At 39.9% G+C, this 20,100-nt stretch overlaps 1 protein-coding gene across 1 annotated transcript in view; it reads right to left on the reverse strand.

The window, feature by feature from the left end:
• Nucleotides 1–7,542: 7,542 nt before the first annotated feature.
• ctnna2 (catenin (cadherin-associated protein), alpha 2) overlaps nt 7,543–20,100 on the reverse strand; it is a 340,484-nt gene continuing 327,926 nt past the window's right edge. The window contains exons 17-18 of the mRNA XM_085409840.1: nt 12,922–13,056; nt 7,543–8,735 (exon numbers count right to left, since the gene is read on the reverse strand). Coding sequence (XP_085265966.1) covers nt 8,448–8,735; nt 12,922–13,056 — 423 coding nt within the window. The 3' untranslated portion in view covers nt 7,543–8,447. The remainder of the gene's footprint in view (nt 8,736–12,921; nt 13,057–20,100) is intronic.

The following is a 20,100-nucleotide window of genomic DNA, read 5'->3' on the forward strand; positions in this document are numbered from 1 at the left end:
TGCTCTGGAGAGAATTTGAAAGATTTGGTTGAAATTATGATTTCTGAGATGTTAAGATTTAAAAAATGGTTTGATGTAAATAAATTATCTTTGAATCTGACAAAAACAAAATTCATGATATTTGGCAATTGTGCAAAGGAGGAAGAAGTCATTGTGTCCATTAATGGAGAATTAATTGAAAGAGTTACTAAATTTCGCTTTTTGGGTGTAATAGTAGATGAAAAATTTGACGTGGAAATCACATACTGAGTATATTAGAAAGAAGATGGTTAAAAACATTTATATTTTGGGAAATGTAAGAGATTTATTAGACCACAAAACAATGCGCATTTTATTTTTTTCATTGTTTTTTCCATACTTTAGTTACGAAGTTTGGGGGAATACATATGAGAATACTCTAAAACCTCTAAACTTATTACATTGCTTCTGTTTTTTGACTTTTGGAAATTGGGTAATGAATTTTCATGTGATATCACACCTTATCAGTTGGCAAGAGGCCCTGCTGGGGGGGGTTGGTGGTGTGCATGTAGAAGCAAGTTTTATGAAGCTAACCTGGAAAGTCCTGAAGCCAGGTACAGTCACTGTGTGATCTGGCACGTGGGAGTGCAGCAGAATCTTACATAAAGCACATGTATATGTCACATTCCCTGTGATGATCACTGGAAGAGCAACAGCACTAGTATGTTTCCTCGGTAGCTTCCCTAGGAGAAGACCTCGCTCCAGCTAGTGCTATTAGCTGGTGAAGATTCTCTGTTGCATATAAGGCAATGCAAAGTAAAACGTCACTTGTGGACTTGTACAACTTGGAAAATAAAAAAAATAGATGTTGAAATCCGAAATAACAAGAGTAATACCTCCTCTAAGGAAAAACTTGAAATACAATATAATGAACTAAAGATACTGTATGCAACATAGATGCTTAGAAAAAGAATGGGTAATTAGCAGGAATGGGTTACAGAAAGACTATGAAACACTTTATTCACAGACATTTGAAATGTTATTTCCTGTTTCTAGATAAATGAGACACGTAAGCTCAACACACTGAGTCATGTGCCGTCACAGAACCATAAACTCAGAGGGACGAATATCATGAGAAATAATGGGCTTTTTAAAATTGTACGCGGTGGGGGCATTTCAGGAGCATTAAACGGAGGTTTCCGAGGCCACTTACCAGAGCACAGGGCCTATGTTAGTCCTGTTACAGTGTGCTTATGTGCCTATTTTTCACTGTAGTGTTGAATTATTTTTCGAGGGGCATCCATCCACTCCAGCCCCATGTGGCACTAATAGCTTTCAGCATATGAATCCTAGCCTGGGCATAAAAGACCATAATTTGATGAAACATTAAAACAAATGGTTTTATACCATAGTTTGATTTATATCAGTAGTTATCTGTGTTTTACTGTTTGAGCCGAATAACCCATAAAAAGCTGCTGACCAAGCAGAGAAGTGTTTAAAGTTTTATCAGTCAAACACTTTTCAGCCTCTATGAGAAAGCACATCCCCTCTGATGGGTAAATATGGACTCCAGCCGAAGAGCTGCTCTTATGTCTGCTCTCTTTTAAAGCTAATAGTATATATTTAATAGTTGAAGGGATGATAATAGTTGGTGATAGAAAGAGGGAAAAAAAGGCGATCCACATCATTCGTGTGTGATAGCTTTCCATTTGATTGGTCAAGAAGAGGTCACTCTCTTTCCTCATTTAATTTCCAAAAACATTAATCACACGGTTTCTACAGCTATTTTGAGCGTCTGCTGACCACTTTACTATGACCTTGTTCAAATTCGCAAAGGTCGTTTTACTGCTTGCCACTCTATCCCTCCCTCTCTGTAATTTAAACATTGACAGCTCCGGCTCATTAAGGTACCATCTGGTGAAATGCACTGTAAAAGAAGAAAACAGTGGAGTGCAGACCTCCAGTGGGCTCTAATAATCCCCTCTCTAAGCTGTTAACATTATTTTCAACAATGTTCCAGATAGATTAAAAGTTGTTATGAGGGCGAAGGCAAAGTTTGTCCTGATTATTGTGTGATGGGCCATGGGGCAGCTCAGCTGTAAAGCGCCTCACGTGTTAGCGCGCGTGAAGAGGGAAATGTATGCGGTGTTCTCAGTTAGGTTTGCAGAAAATAATGTTGTGATCTGCACAAAGAGAGTATACAGAAGTAAGAATGTATAAAGGATATACACTATACTGCCAAACGTGTTCATTCACCCATCCAAATGATTGAATTCAGGTGTTGCAGTTACTTTCATGGCCACAGGTGTATAAAATTAAACACCTAGGCATGCAGACTGCTTCTACAAACATCATAGTGCCACCAGTGCAACAAGTCCAGGCATGACACCTCCTCACTCCTAAATATTCCAGTCAGCTGTTAGTGGAAGCGATTGGGAACGAAAGGCCATGAAATCATAAATAGCGTAAAATCACGGAACTCTTAATGCTTCACTATACCAAGAAATTTTGGATAATTTCATGCATCCAACTTTGTGGGAACAGTTTGGGGATGAAAATTTCCTGTTCTAATATGACTGCACACCAGTGAGGTGGTCCAGTGAGGACCAGCAAGGTCCATAAAGACATGGATGAGCGAGTTTGATGTGGAAGAACTTGACTGGCCTGCAGAGTCTTGACCTCAACCTGAGAGACTGTGAGCCAGGTTCTCTCCAACAGTGTCTGACCTTGCACCTCTGAAGAAGGCTTCCAATGGTTCACATAAACACACTCCTACATCCTGTGGAGTTAAACCTGTTATACCTGCAAAGGGTGGGCTGATATCATATTAAACCCTATGGATTACAAATAACACTCATGTTTATATTCCTGTGAAGGCAGATGAGTGACTATAGTACTATAGAAGTAGACATAAAATGTACAGTATCAGCGATGAACTGCATGAAAATCATAAAAAAAAACACAAATGCAAAAACACTACTTAAAAATTGATTAAATGACTAAAAATTAAATCCAGCTCTCAGCATATTTACATCTCACTATTTCATGTCATGTTATTCTTTTTTTCTTTGCTGCAGTAACTTTATATCTAATGGACAGAGTGGCCACAGTGGTATTGATCGCTTAGAACTTTTTGGCAAAAAAGCAAAAAAAGGTTGTTTTCCCAAGATGTCAAGCTGTTCTTATAATGAGAGATTTTGTGAGAAACTCTGCTGCTTCAAAATGCAGGATATAGCCAAAGGTTGTTTTGGTGACGCCATGTAGTGTAGAAAATCTTCTAAAGTGAAAACTTTCCACATCCAGTTCCATTACAAGCACGTAAAACAACAGTAACTGATGCTGATCTGATGGCTTTTCAAACTACAGCAACTAAAGGGCTTTTTTGTTTTAATTAAAGAACTCTAGATAGAGAAATCTGTAAATCCATAATCAAACTCCTCTGAATTGCCAAAACTGACTTTCATATTTGGCATAACTATGATTGTATGTATCACAGTACGTGGATAAAGCACAAAGATGAAAAGATGGACCACTGGTCCTACCTTTAGTATTAGCTTATGGCCGTTTGCTATTTGAAATAACAGAGAGATGCAATTAGGCTAAAAATGAGCTCATTGGCTGTGAGCCATCAATGACAAACAGCCTAAATGAAGAACATAACAAATCGGTGAAAATTAGAGGAAGCGGGCTTTCAAGTGATTAAAATGTGGATGAAAAAACAGAATTACTAAATGCATTTTATAAATACTAAATGTGTTTGATTATTGGATAAAAATTGAGTGCTGTCTCTCCAAGCAGCAAATCCACATGTGTGTGAGTGCGTGCGTGAGAGAGGAAGACACACCTGGAGACAACGCTCCAGGTCCTGCCCCCTCCCACCAGCTGTCCATCACTGCCATCCAGGTGAGAAGGTAATTGAGGAGATTCTGTCGGAGCAGAGCAGTGGCCTCTGACAGCATTTAGAGTGCACAGAAGATGTACCAGACAGCCAGAGGTGGTTTGACGGCATCTGTTCAACATACCTTCTGACATCATGAATGCCGGTGCCTCCAGAAAAGACAACGCAAAGCAACACATAAAGCAAAAAAAAGTTTTTCTTTTTTCGATTCAACTCGTTAAAACTACTTCTTAGTTGTGTTGCACAACCAGGGAAATGTTTTCATCCCTTTCTTACACATAAAAGCTCAGAGCCACAGTAACTTCTAAGAATGAAATCTCCTGCATTACTGAGCCAGTTGAGACGTACAGCAGGAAAATGAGAATGTGTGGCAGTCCTTATAAGGTGGGTCACACAACAGTGCTCCACACTGTTGGTAAGATGAATGACCTTAAGATTTATTTCCGAAGGAATAATCCTTTAACTATATATCCAGTCCAGAAAGCCTGTGTATTACACTCATATTTGGATGTTTGTTCTTTGCATGATTTATGTCCAGCGCAAATACTCAAAGCAAATGCTGGAAATAGTGTGCCCTTTATGGAGCACAGGAAGCAGTAGGGGGGGGTGTAGCATATGCAGTTTGATGCAGGAGACTGCAGCTTGCATCCTGTCTCAATGCAACAGTTACAGAAAAAATTGTTTTAAATAAATAAATCTTAACCCATTTTTTTAGTAGTCTTATCTTAACCAGGGCATAAAAATCTACAAGAATTTTCAAAATGTGCATTCCTTTGTAGACGAGTCAGTACTGAAACCTGCACTTCCTCAGCTGGCAATCGCCTTAAACAAAGAGCTATTTAAGGGAACTTTAAAGGAAGAATATTGAATATTTATAGAGATAATGATTTTCTTTAATATTTATGATATTAAATCATAAATGTAATGATTTAAATTTATGATTTAAATCATAAATTTATGATTTAAAAATTTATGATTTAGTCCCGGTATTTTGGGACTAAATAGCAATACAGTCCTGTGGTATCAGTTTTATTGTGTTTTGGGTAAATTTCAAATGTGATTAAAACTGAAATATCAATATGCAAAAGTGCAAAAATGCACCTTCTGGGAAGCCACACCTGCTTGACCTCCAGGCGTGTTCGAGAAGCTGAGCTGAACCTGAAAGAGGTATGAACCAGTGGCAGAGGACTTGAAGTGTTTGTGTTACTCAGGCTCTTTTAAAAGCATAGGCCAGCATTCTGAAGAAATTATGAATTGTCTAGACTCTCTATACCTCGTGGCTTTCTTGAGAAAATTAGAATTAGAAATAGGTTTAACCCTTTTGTGGAAGTACATCCAAAGAGCTAAAGGTATAAATAAATAAAGAAGACAAAGCCTGAGGTTTCATTTCATATCTCCCCAAAACCGCCCGCAATTAATTTGCAGCAGTAATGTGTCGGTGGGTTCAGACCGGAATTATTCATCAGGTGGTAAATATTTGTGCGCTGCATTAGTGATGTTTTTGTCCAGAAGAAGAAAACAACCACCTCCTGCCTACCTAATGTGGAGCTAAGGACGTTTCAGAAAATGCATTTCGCTGATAACCTTTCTTGTCTTAGCGAATGGATGAAAAAAAATGAGAGAGAGACTCAACAGTGTCATCAGGTCACACTAAGACGGTTTCCCAGATTTAATCTCGACGTTACAACAACGGCCATAAAGAGGTCCCTTTACAGCGCTGATGTCCGCGCGTGTGCAGATGGCAAAGTGCTTGGTGTCAGAAGGATTGTGACACCATAGACCAGAAGCCAAAAAAGCATATTGCGGCAGCTGCTTGTGTGCTGTTCATCACCATTCTCCCTCTGGGACTTTGACAGTCATTTTCCTCTCCGTCTATTTTTATAGTTGGTTTGAGGGAGGTTTGCTTAACTAGATTAGAACTCTATTTTAATCCTTTTAATGCAGCGAATCCCATCTCAAATCAAAGTGCTAAAACCCTACACTGCACTGGCATTTCCGCCACCGTCGTTATTTCTTTTTAATTATTTTTAATTTTCGAAGAGAACAAGCTGTCAGCCATCGCGGCCCGCTTTATTTGGATAGGAGGGATGGATACACACAGGGATAATTTTAGTTAAGACAGCACAACAGCCAGGAATTAATCCCTCCATTAACTGGATTGTGTTACTACTTCTCCCCTGTGGCCCTGTTTCCTAAACAGAGGGTGGCCTGGTGATGCACGGATGCCTGATGCATGTTGTGTTTAATGGTCATTAGCAGCACAATGTGGATACATAAAGAACCTTATTCATTATCAGGGACCGAACTGCAGAATTATTCAAACTAATGTTGCATGAGCCATTATTGGGACAATTATGCATGTCGATGCTTTTGATTTGATTCGTAAGAGATCGAGGTCGTGTTAAGCAGTTGGTTGATTTGCTCTCCGGTGTTGTAATGCCACAGTGTGCAAATGCCTCTGGGGACTTTTTAAAATATATATATATAAATAATGAATGTATTGCGCTGTCTCTAAAACTGAGCTAATTTCTTGGAATTAAACAAAACAGGAGGTCGTAATCAGGTCTTGCTCCTGTATAAAGTTTATAGTGGTAGTATTCACGCTGATCTTTGATCTCTTTCTTTAAGAGAGCTCGACTTCCTCATTCAGAGAACTGTGGGGCTTCTCGTCTTGCCTCCCCAACAGCTGCGCCTCTTTCATAACCAATCCTTTCCTTCCTTCTCTGACAGCTCAGCAGATTTAAGAGAGATTGATAAGGACTTCAGTAATCAATACCGACTTATACACCTGACATGGAGTCAGCAGTTAACTTTGAGACAATGAGGAATTGATACAGCTTTGGCAGCACATCACACCCATCACATGAATGTCAATTTAATAGGCAAAGTGTATTCTAAGAGAATACAATACCACTAAGATTTGAGCGAAGTGGGAACAGCGCTCGCTTACGTGGTGATGGTGAGCTGGTGTTTATGTTTGCCATGTTTTGGCTTCACCACGAGTGACGGCGGAATTTGTCCATTTATTTAAGTGTTCGTTTTTGGGTCGATAATGGTGCTCTGGGAAACGTTTAGGAACCATCAAAGCCTGAAGGCGGGACTCGAATGTCGGCGCTACGCTCAATATCAATCCATACAATCGTGGTCAAGACATTTCGGTTAAGCATCAGTCTCGCGGAGGCATTAGCAGAAAGGTCAGGGCACTTCCCCCACACTCTCCAAGGAGGTAGGATATGATGATGATGTCTGAGGACAAACATACAACTTTAGTGGCAGACGCTGCGCTGTTACAAAGGTTACATGACACCTGCTGAACATGAATGTCAGTAAAAATCATGGGGATCCATTTCAGATGTGTTGAGATCTTCAAGGCTAAAGCGATCACATACGTTAGGACTGCTTGTGTGGAGAATGTGTGGAAATATCACAACGACAGCACTAACCGTGCTGAGCCAAGACCAATTATCTCCAGTCACAGCGCAGAGTTGACCTGTGACCCCAAATCAATACACCTATTCTTGTAAGCTTGCGGCACTAATGGATATTTTCTCCTCCTTCATCTTGCACGTGAATCTCGAGCAGTTGTCAGATCCTTCTGACTAATGACGGGCTGTAACACTCTGATTGATATTGTAGCTGCTGCTTATATGAAAGTAATAAAGACACAGGAAACTTGAGGTGTCAAGTAGGGGGATTTATTAGAGAAGGGTGGATATAAAGGTATCGTATGCAGGGGTTCTATTCTCTGAGCAAACCACAACTAGTCAAACCTCTCTGTCTATATTATACGCTACACGACTTCCAAACAAGGTCATCATAGTTAGTGACGTTACCATTCAAGAAAAGGGGTTTAAAAAGGCAATACAATAGACCATAAGTGTGCTTTGGTAAAAAAAAAAACAACACCATATGGATTATTATTAATATTATTATTATTATAATCATCGGGAATGGGGGAACTACTCGGATGCTGACACTTCCAGGTATTTTAAACATAGGTTATTCCTAGCACTACAGGTTAACATTCAAGTTGAAAAAAAAAAAAACAAAGTCATCAAGGATCATACCACCACTGATATCCTCCGCTTAGAGCAACTCCTTTACTGAACCATGTAAGATTTCCATTGAGACTGTTTAAGTGTGTATACAAGCAGCCAGTCAGTAGCACATTAATGATACAGCTAGAATATCAACTGCCACAATTAATTTTATTATTTTTTTAAATGCCTCACTTCCTCCTCTGATATGTTTCTTTCCCCTTTTTTTTGTTTTTTAACTTCCATATTTTCAAAATGTCGTTCTGTCTTTGTCACATTTTGGCTCTCACATATTAAGCTACAATAAGATCGATAAATACTGTTGGATTGTGTGCTGGCTGTCTGTGAGCCATGAGGACCACAGTGTTAACAGGAGCCACAGTGTGGCAGTTTTAATATATACTGTAGTCCTCCTGAGGTGTCACCAAGCACACACAGGGCAAACAGAGCTGGGTTAACACAATGTAAAAAGGGAACTTTTTCATCAACTTCTCGCCATCATGTTGAGTTGTTTTTCTTAAGCATGACTTCTTTTTTCGTTTTTCTCTTTCTTCTTAGAAGGAGTCCATGGCCTTGAATTCGCTGAGGGCCTGGACGGGGGAGATGTGTTTCTTCTGGGAGCCTCGTCGTACACGAGTCTGGCATTCCTCGGGCTTCTCCCTTTTTACCAGAGGCTTCTTCTCGGGGGCCTTCATGCGCCAAGACACAACGGGCGAGTTAACAGCCGCTGTTCCGTACACCTTCTGGTACTTGGTGGAAGCTACATAAGATGCCTTTACAGTCAGCACCACTGCATTCATTAGGTTCTTGGCCGCTTGGATCAGGGAGGTGGCGCTGTCCAGCTGAAGAGGGTACGATGAGTTGGAGGGGAAAGAGAAAAATATTACATCAAAAGTCGGTTTGTCTTAGAATGAAAAGGACACTAATTTTCTTGCCTTAAACAACATTGAAACATATCAGTTACAGTATTGTGCAAAAGTGTTGAGCCACCCTCATTTCTTTCCTCATTCTCATTTCTATCTACAGCAGAGTGTGTACAGTTCTGTTGAGCTAGAAAAAGTAACACTGGTATGATCACTTGCAGTGTTGGGACTAACGCGTTATTAAGTAACGCGTTACAGTAACTACGTTATTATTGTGGTAACGAGCACGGTAACTAGTTATTATGCCAAAATCAGGAACGCGTTACTCGTTACTGGGATTTAGATAGGCTCGTTATTCGTTACTTCGTGTGGTGGCTATCGCGGAGCTTCCACAGATTCAATAACATTAGCAAGTGGTGGAGGCCAGCAGGTGGATGAAGGAAAAGGGGGGCAAGGGGAGAGACCCGAAGCGGCCGCTGGTCCGAGAGTGTCAGGTGAACTGAACTTCAGGTAAGAAGTTATAACCTGCAGTCCACCTGGGTCAGATATGAACCAAGTTTAGGTGGAGTTTATTTTCGTTGTGCTGACTTTTTCGTACTGCGTGCTAGCTAGCATGACGGAGTTTCTATACAGCTGTGTGGGTGCTATGTTACTGATGTTGAACTTTATTTTGTTCATAAGTTTAATTATTAGAGTTGCCAACCGTCCCGTAAAAAAACTGAATCGTCTGGTATTCAGAGAAAATATTGCGGGTTTCGTATTGAGGTGAAAAGGAACAGTTTGTCCCGGACTTCAGCTACAATGAAAAAGACACAAAGCTGGAGTTATTCTGTGTTTACGCTGCACAGCTGCCTCTTCTTCTCTCATCCTCTTACCCTCCCTCTCCTGTTTCTACTTCAATCATGAAACTGATCAATGATCAGCTGATCGGCTCTCTTGTTTATTTATCGCCCACTTTGCGCCAGAAAGAGGAAACCAGTGGATGTCGCGGTAAACAACAGCAGCACTTTTAAGCTTGATCAGCTGTTGTTAGAATTTATTTAATATTAATTTCTAGTATCAGCTGATGTTGGCTGGAGCCACAGCCGTAAAAGCTGCTGGTCATGATATGGTTTGGTTATGTGGTGAGAGGGAAACATGAAGATGAAACCAGGAGATGTCCTTACTGAATCATCAGAGCTGTGATGGAGAAACAGGTTTACCTTTTAGGTGACATGAATGAGTTGAAGGGAAGTTATCAACTGTTTCTGAGAGACAAATAACACCAAGATCCTTTTTTAGGTAGCTGACAGCTGGTAACTGTGCAGGGGCGGGTCTAGCAAAGTGTTGCCAGGGGTCCATGTAGGGCATTAAAAGGGAAAGGGGGGCACAAGGAAATACTTTCTTATTCTCATTTAAAATGTCTCACTTTTAAAAAAATAATTATCTGAGTCTTACAACAAACGATTGATAGATTGATACATATATACCATCAGAACAGTGTACATCACTGTCACAACAGTGTTTGTTTTCATTCAAAGGCTTTGTCATTTTTCCTATAATGGTGGTTATAGTCAAAATGCCCGGGCCGATTTTTTGTCCCAGTCCAGCTCTGTATGCAGCTCATCTGCAGTCTGGTGTTGCCTACATCTTCCTATACAGAAGGCAGAATTTCCGAGTTCTGAGTACAATCGAAAGCACCATGACTGCAGTTTTTGTGTTGGATGTAAAAAGCAGGCTAGGATAGAATCAGGCGTGGGATTTCTCTCGTGGAAATGTGCACATTATTTTTTCCTTTCTATTGGTAGGTGGCACAGTGCACTTGTGGCAAGTAAGCAAGCTAGAAGACTGGCAATCTTGCTGGGTATCCAGTTACGGAAGCAGCACATTAACAAGAGAATTCTGAGAAAAACCAAAGTTACTTTCCCTAGTAACTAGTTACTCTGAAAGAACGAGTAACTTGAAGTAACTGAGTTACTTTTGATAGAAGTAACTAGTAATGTAACTAAGTTACTAATTTAAAGTAACTTACCCAACACTGATCACTTGTCTTTAAACACTGCCTGAACTCTCCTGGGCAGGCTTTTGGTTAATTTGTCTTCTTCAGGAATAGTTCTCCAGGTTTCTTGAAGGACATTCAAAGCTCTTCTTGCTGTGGCTACATCCAGGCTCTGGGCATATTTTTTTTTTTGGTACCCAATTTTTTTCTAATCTATTTATTTTTCTATTTTATTTTTATAATATATCTGTAATTCATAAGGTCTATCTCTCTATTTCTATGATAATGTTGCATTGTGTGTTTTTCCACACAGCTATGATTTTAATGCATTAGCAGTGTGTTTGGGATCATTCTGAAAAATGAAGCTGTTGCTAATCAGAAGCTTTCCAGATGGTTTTGCACGGTGGATCAAATTGTGATGGTACCTTTTTGTGTTCATAAGTCAATCATTTTCGATCCTGAACACTGCTGGCTGAAGTGCGGCTCCAATTTGAACCACAAATTTCAAATGATTCAAATGATGATGAATGGATTCATCACTACAATATAACCTGTTACCACAAAATTTCAGTCTAGTTCTTACATAATTTGGCGTGTCTCAGACTTTTCTCCTGTTTCCATTTCTTCCTTCCTATTTCTTAAGGACATGACTTTTAGATACTGTTCATCTGCTCTAGATTTCAGGGTCTTTTAGAAACTGTCCACTTGTCCAGTTTCCTCAGATTTTTTAAGGCCACACTGCACACCATAATGGAATTTGTTTTTGGCTAACAGCTCTCTAAGAATTACGTTGTTGTTGCAATACTTGTATCGTGTGCTTGTCAAACTCTGTTATTTTTGGCATTTTTCATGGATTCAACTAAAGAGCAGGGAACAAATGATGTGTTTTTGCAAGTAAGTGACTAAAGATAGCAAAGAATGAATTTTAAATTGTAAGTTGTCTGTTACGTTCAGACACAACACTGCTTCATCCCTTGAATTAAGTGCCTTTTTTATACTTCCACTTATACTTCAGTGTTAAGTGGTTCAACAAAAATGCTTCTTTAAAAATGATAAGGTACAAGGACTGGACTAGAAGTTAGTAAAAAACAGCGAAAAACTTTCAAAGCCTGGACAACTATTGTTTAAAACCAAAAATCACAATATGAAGAAATGAAGGGTGACTCAAGACTTTTGGACAGCAGTGTAGATACAACACCTAGAAGGTCTGTGCCGCAACCAGCAATTAGAGAGGATAAAAACACGGCTCTCACTATATGACATCTTATTTTAGCAGTTCTTAATTAGCAGAGGCAGGGGTCAGGTGCACCTCTGTCTCCGTCTGTTTTGTTTGGCTGACATTTAAGGGTCGTGGCCAGTGGGCCTCCTCCTACATCACACTGAGACGAGTCAACAGTTTAGATTTAATGAGTGTGGACTCCAGCTGGCCACCATGAAAAGGTTAAAATCTCAGCGGGGCTTGCATATCTCATGTGAGACAAACATTAGAGTCCTGAGAAATTAAGAAGTGTATCAACGCAGGATGCGGGGAAATCCAAAGCAAAGATAAAAGTCAAATTTGTTTTTAGTTGGCTCCATTGAAACAGATCTTTTATTTTTTTCCCCCTGATAATATCTAAATTCACAAAAACTGGTCAGTAAGGAGAACTGCAGGGCTCAACTTTAATAGTTTAAAATGTGTTTAAAGTCCACACATGCTGCACTAATGATGATAGAAGAGACTCGTATACCAGCTATTTTATAAGTTATACAAATGATACTGTTTAGAAAGGTTCATAAAATTGTGCATTGTTGTAGTTTTTGTATTAACTTCTATATTTCCATACACTGAAAAACATGGTGGATAAGAAGTTTAAGAACCTCATGAATATTAAATCCAAGCAACATGGAATAATTGTCTGATTTTGGTTGGAGCACTATTAGGAGTTCATGAGGCATGAACACTACAACTGGAAAAAAGCCCGTGGTGCATATTTCAGGTATTATTAGATGGCAATCGTTTTGAAATAATTGCATCAGCCATAATCTACATGACCCTTTATCTCATCTTCCAAGCTTCATTATGACCTTGAAAAAAAAGATTTGCCCATCCGCAGCACGGAGCATAAAAAAGGTCTTAAATGGATCAAGTCTAGTGAATCTACGCTTAAAGCGTGTCTACAACATCAGTGATAGTGAAGCACTTACCCCAGACACGATGAGCTCTCCACCCAGATTCTGGACCTCAGCTTTCACCTTGCTGCAGATGTTGAGCTGATGACAGTACAGGGCAATTCTCTGAAGGTAAGCCAGCAGATCCTGCTTGCATGCTGAATCAGGGCACTGAATGGAAAAGAGGTGCAAAGACACATGTAGTCTATATATGATCATGGCAATTAGACTTTAAATTAACAGCAACAAAACCCAACAGTTTTTACTTTTTCATCTTTAGCCTCCTCACACTGACAGCTGTGCATCATGATTCAGAAATTCTGCAATACAAATAAAGGGATGTGCCCTGAAATGTACACTGTTTTGATGAAATAGTTTCCAATGCAAAGGATATAAGCACAGAGAATTACATACATCTTCCTGCATCATCACAATGATGTGTAGTGACATGCAAATGTGATTATTGCATCTACAGTGGGGGAAATAATTATTTTATCCCCTGCTGAATCTGTGAGTTTGCTCACTTATAAAGAAATGAACAATGTCTAATTTTATAGTTTATTCAATGAGAGGAAAATCAATTTATAACTTTTGTTTTTTTGTTTCTTTCTGGAATTTTGTTTGATATTCTTTCTCCATTAAAATCAAACTATCACCTGTTAATTTCTTTGTAATGAGCAAACTTACAAATTCAGCAGGCGATCAAATAACTATTTCTCCCACTGTATGAAGTGAAATTTGTATACATGGCTGAAAATGTTTTTACATTTTGATCCAGTCAAAGCCATGGAAAATGGTCTTAGGACTTGTTTCAGACATTATTGCCAAAATCTAAGTCTATGCCTATCGCAGAACTACCATCTGGATTTAAAGGCGGTACGTTTTCCCCAAAAAATAATTCAGATCCAAGTCCTCCATCAAATTGGATTGTTATAATAGTCATGGTGTCTGAAGTTGAGCCGGTTTTAAAATATAACACCAAGAGAAACAATCCTAAACAAACCAAACAAAAAAATAGGAACAGCGGGGTTCCGGCGTTTTTGGTTGCTAATTACACATCTTTGCGCAAAGCACGAAGGCTGTTGCTCAATATTTTTTCCCCCATTGTTAGTTGTTGCAGGCATGGGTTTCAAAGGCGAGTTGAGCTGCACTGCAGGGTGTCAAACACATTCATTTCACATGAAACAAGTTTGTCACAGCATGTTGCAGAAGAAGAAAGCAGATCAATCCACAATGAATGGACACAATATTTCAAAACCCAGAACGACTTGCTTCCACAGCAGCCTTTCTTCCCCTGTGGCCCACTTTTATATTATTTTTTTGAATCAGAAGTTCTGACCTGGTCCTGCTGGCCTTTGTGCTACTTCAACAGGAGAAAGACCAATCATACAGAGCAGCAAATGGACCAACAGGGAATAAGAGGACAGCCTCCTCAGGTATCCTACTATCACACAGTTTGCCCCTATTATTCCATCTGGAAGTCTTCCAGGAGTCAGCTATGGCCCACTAAGCTCCCAGTGGGTTAAGAACACTGCATCAGCTGCTTAAACACTGTGAGCATCATTTTGTAGCAGCACCTTTCTTCCAGCCATTAATATTAAACGGTCCTAACTAGGACATTCAGCACCACTGTGTGGGGAAATGCACAGCTCATTTCCTTGTCTTCTGGGCTCGGGTATATGGGGATGGCAAGTTAAACATCGAGCTGTGACATGAATATACCCCCTCCAGGACTTACAACTTTCCTGGCTTCCTGTTTCATCTCCTTCTACCTGAGACAAGGCCTCCTGGGCCAAGAAAAATTGCATCGACCGGCCCAAAGTGCCCTTCACTGATGCTCACAAATGGATAGCAAAAGTCTGTCTTTTGTCTTTGGTGAAATGTTTGGAGTTTTTTTCTCCTTTCCAACCTACAAATATAATTGCAAAAAGCAATTCAAGGCATAGTTATGGCGAGAGCAGGACTTTCAACAGCACAATAAAGCACCATCTTCCTCTCACTGAGTGCAGACTGAGGGCGAGCTGCTAGCTCATAAAGCAGCCAGTGAGGGTGAAGCGTCTCTTTGGGCATTATCACTGCACCGCCAGTCCTGGCTAGAATAACTGCTAACTGCACTTCGCACTGCTGGCACTTCACACTATTGCCCGAGGCAACTTTGATGCAGACGTGACACAATTGTTCCCTATTGTACAGTTGACTAATAGCCCAGTTCTTCCACAGATTCCCTGTTGATGTAAATAAATTGTATGGCCCATTACTTTGCCTGGCTCATTGAAGCCCTCTCTCTTTATAGCGAAATAGGATTCATTACTGTCTAGTCAGGAAACAACGTGCAGTGACAACTGGACTTTTTCGGCCTTCGCCAAACTCTCTCTGACCTTCTCTCTTCTTTCACTATTATATGAACATTTTATATTAGTGTCCAGAGGAACAAGAAAGAGAGTTCTTTTTTGTTTTTGCATAATTTGGCCCTAAATGAATAAAACATGCTCCAAATGGATAATTTAGCAAGATGATGTGAACTCTCTTGCTAAGATGAGGGCAACACCATCAGAGTGTGGCAGTCTGTCAAAACACAAGTCACACCTCACGCTGATGCTGCATTTATAAGCAGGCTTGGACTTTTTCTCCTAAATGATTCACTTTGTAAGAAGTAGTAATTAGTAATTAAAAACTGTTTCGCTCGCAGCCTGAGCTCTGTTGTGGTTTTGCCTTTATTGTAGCGTTTTGTTGTGCGTTAAATGGATAACAGTAGACGAAGACAAGGATGAAATCTGAAAAGGCTGACTTGAAGATGGTACGATGACAGATTCAAATAGAGCATGTTACACTCAGTTACACAATATGTCTTCTAGCTGACTGGACAGCTACAGTCTCTCTGATGGTAAGCTGTCACTTGTCAGTTACGTCAAGATAGCTGGTAATCTTTCTATTTGCTCATTCAGTCTTTGCATCTCCACCAAAGGCCGAGCACTGTTGTGCTCTCATACATACTAAAATCACTTATTCTATTTTAGTGCATTCCTAATGCACCGCATCTTCTTTTTATGATTTATTCCATTATCTGGCATGTTGCACAGGAAAAGTCTTAAAAGATAAATTACAATTTCCCACCATCGACAAAATAAATAATTCAAGTGACCTTGAGTACCATTCATGATTTTTTAAAACATGTGACTATTGATTTACATCTAAAATGTGCAATTTCTGCCCAGAATTAAAATTATTATTAACTGAATCTTCTGCTCAGGTTGTGTCTTACCTATAAGAACTACAGACCCCCCCCCCCCCCCAAAAAAAAAAAACAAACAAACAAACTTATAATGTCAGATACATCCTCTTCACTTCACACACTTGCAATGTGGTCACATAATATTTTAGGTAAAAAAAGGATTTTAACAAATGATCAAACAAAGCACACGGAAGATCTTCCACACAGCCTTTCACTCGGCGACAGGGATGGTAGGTGGACTGGTTTTGATAGAGTGCTTTTCTACTCTACCTGAGCACTCTCCAAGCCACAATCATTCAAAGACATCTACTTTGTCTAATATTACACTGAATATGGGCACTGTATCACACTTACACTCTGTATGATGCTTTTCTAAGAATAGCTCCAACCTGAAGTTCTTACCATCTCAGGTGTGGTCATATTTTCTCAACTTGACATGCTACACAGAAATGTAAAGACACCTACGACAACTGTCAACACAGATACCAAGTACCTGCGCTGACAGAATGACTCAGCAATCAAAGTGTGCCTGCCTCAAGCCAAGTTATTCATACTGCTACATGTCACAGTTTTTCATAACGCTGTGCTCTGCGCTACACAAACTCCTAAAGATAAACTTGGTGGCGGTTGGTGTCATAAGAATCCTAACAGCGTGAGGAGTCCAAAGATGTGCTCGCTGAGATCTTCAAACCCCAGTTTCACTTCTTTTGCCGGGACATTCAAAGTCACCTGAAAAGCTGCTATGTTGTGACCCATTTATGTCCACAGAAGGCAGTCAACACTCGCTCCTCTGTCGAATGATAAAAACATTTGTGATCGGTCAGATGCATCTTTGAATTTGCCTCCAGAACTGTACATATAAGACACCATAACTTTGATCTTCTAGCTGTGTGGAACAACAGCTGGAAGGATCTCTGATGCTGTCCTCAGTCTCCATCAAGATGACGACACACCCACGGTTTTCCCTCAACTTTACTCGCTTTTCAGAACCTCAAATTACCTTTTGCTGCATTTCCAAACTCCATTTATCAGCTGCTGTTTGAGGTGACGGCTACTGCTTTTTGGTATTTATTAATTTGCGGCACATTCATGTTTAATGCTTTTCATTCATCAACTGCATTTATTATTCATGCGTAATTAGCATCTTTGTGGCGTTATTGTTGCGTCTGTGTTTGTTGTTGTTATAAATAAATGTTTCATATTTTCATCAGGTGCATCAGGTTCCTGTTTTCTTAAAAATACTTTCAGTTATGTCTTCTAAGCTCACTTCCTGTCTTTAAATGGGTATGCCTTGCGGAAACAGACACACTCTCTACTTTTAAGATTACATTTAAAAATTTCCTTTTTGATAAAGCTTATAATGATTGTTAGATCAGGTGACCCTGAATCCTCTCTTAGTTACGCTGCAATAAGCTGCCGGGAGCTTGAATATTTCATATTCACTCACTGTGTTTATATACCACTCTGTGTTTAATCGTTAGTTATTATTAATCTCTGGCTGTCTTACACAGCGTGTCTGTTCTCCATCCCCTCATCCTCAACCTGTTGCGGCAGATGGCTGCCCTTCCCTGTTCCTGGTTCTGCCGAAGGTTTCTTGCTGTTAAAAGGGAATTTTTCCTGGCTGTGTTCACATAAGCTTTATTGTTGTGCAACAGTGGGACAACAATACCACTGTGCTATATTGGAAAATACACAGTTTTTGTTTGCCAACATGTGCATTCAGAGTACTGTTAAAAACACATAACACAAGCAAAAAGATGCTTCAAGAGAGAAAAAAATGCACATTTGGATTAGAGACACGGTTTGAGGAAAATCGGGGTGTTGGACGCTTAAACTGAATGAAATGATGAATTAGATCTTTAGTATGCATGTAGGGGTTAACAAATCAAGCACCATGAGAAAATGAAGAGGGAGAAATAGAGTCGAAAAAAAGACATTGCTGGAGTGAAATGGGGTGAAGTGCCTCTAGGGTTTTTTTCTATGTCATGTGCTGTGCTCAAACGACTATGAAAGTCCCCCACTTCCATATTGAATTGCCTTCTGCCTCACATGTGCTCATCAATAGGGCTGACGTGGAGTCATGGTGACAAGGTTTGCTACTTATGGGACCTGTCTGAATGCAGCGGAGAAGGCTTTACTTTTACTGTCATGCCACAGCGCTCTCGACAAGCACCGGTTACTGACTACAATGTGCGAATGCAAAACACTTGTCTTTATCCACAACAATAAAGGTCATTTGATTTGTTGTGTAATTCCATTAAGATGCTTGATATAAGCAAACTTTTCAGCTTTTAACTTTTATTAACTCACTCCGATTACTAGATGGCATGGCAGCAAATGGACCGAGTGCCCAACATGAGAACCTTCAGAATAAATACATGCTGGAAATGAAAAGGTCCTCAAGTCCCACTTTATTTTCAGTACACAGTGCTGATGTCCCTGGAAGTGTAGCAGAAGGTTCTGAATATTCAATAAACACTGGTCTAGGAAACATTTAAGTGAGAATTAAAAATGGCAAGCCACCTGCTCTTTTCATTACGGCAACTGTTGATTCAGACACAGGCTCTGGAAGTGATTTGCCATGTGACAGATTCACTCCTACCTAAACCCTGTTAAACACTGATCATCACTTGGCAGTCTACGAGCCAAGAAGTGAATACAAAGGCACACAAATACAAATCCGTGCTTCTTTTGTAGTCTCTGTCCCAGATATTTCTCTCAACAGCATACGCGACACCAAACAGAGGCAAATGTTTTCACACATGGAAACATGCAAAAGAGCCTGAAACTTTGTTCTGTAGTGCAATATGGTCTGGAGAGCAGGATAGTGTGACACGAGCAGAAAAGTGCCAGCTTTGACTAAAGATTCCTTCTGGGCCGCTGAAAGCTTAACATACTCTGCAGCCTTAAAAACTAGTGGGCATTCTGTGCTGTGGTAGGAGCAGAAGGCTTGTTGATATATTGTTGTGAAATCACATATTGTCACAAGAAGGCACAAGATAAAGAACATTTAAAAGAGTTGGTCAAAATCCTCTTTGGTTGAATCCACATCCAAGGAAAAATGTTACAAAGGTTATTTCTTTTCTCCTTTTTTTGGTCTTTTTTAAGATGTCGGACATCTAAATAGCTTTTCAGCATATTTTAATTTTCCAGAAGGTTAGGTCATAGGCCACAACAAAAGGGTTTTCTCATTTAAAGACCTTTGGTACTAAAAGTCTGCAAAGAAAATACCTCCACACCATTACATCAGCATCACCAGCCTGAGCTGCTGACTCTCTCGTTCATCATCTGAATGCTGCAGCAGAAATCAAGACTCATCAGATGAGGCAACTTTTTTCCAGTCTTCCATTGTCCAGTTTGGTGAGCCTGTGTGTAGCCTCAACTTACTGTTCTTAGCTGGAGTGGCAGCCAGTGTGCCCTTCTGCTGCTGTAGCACATCCTTTTCAAGGTTCAATGTGTATTTCAGAGATGCTCTTCTGAATACCTTGGTTGTAGTGACTGGTTATTTTGTTACTTTTGCCTTCCTATCAACTCAGAGCAGTCCGATTATTCTCCTCCAACCTCTGGCATCAACAAAACATTTTCACCCAGAGACTTGCTGCTCCTTAGATATTTTCTGGGGGAGCAGCAGTAAATATCTTATAGATCATTCCCTATAAACCCTAGAGACGGTTGTGTGGGAAAATCCCAGTAGATCAGCAGTTTCTGAAATACTCAGACCCTCTCGCCTGACACCAACAACCATGCGACATTTAAAGGCATTGAAATCACCTTCTGCAAATCCCTCTCTGATGCTCCGTTTCAACTTCAAAGCTTGTCTTGACCTTGCCTAAACATACTGAGCTGCTACCATGGGACTAGCTGATCAGATATTGACATTAACAAGCAACTGGACAATAAAATGAACAACAAAGTGAATAAAGTTGAATAATACATAATATAGTGGTTAGTGAGTGTATGTGGCAATGTTATCTGGTCAGTTT

Source organism: Rhamphochromis longiceps, linkage group LG6 (genome assembly GCF_057381845.1).
Source record: "Rhamphochromis longiceps isolate RC_006_pf linkage group LG6, R_longiceps_female_GT1.1, whole genome shotgun sequence".
Taxonomy (NCBI): domain Eukaryota; kingdom Metazoa; phylum Chordata; class Actinopteri; order Cichliformes; family Cichlidae; genus Rhamphochromis; species Rhamphochromis longiceps.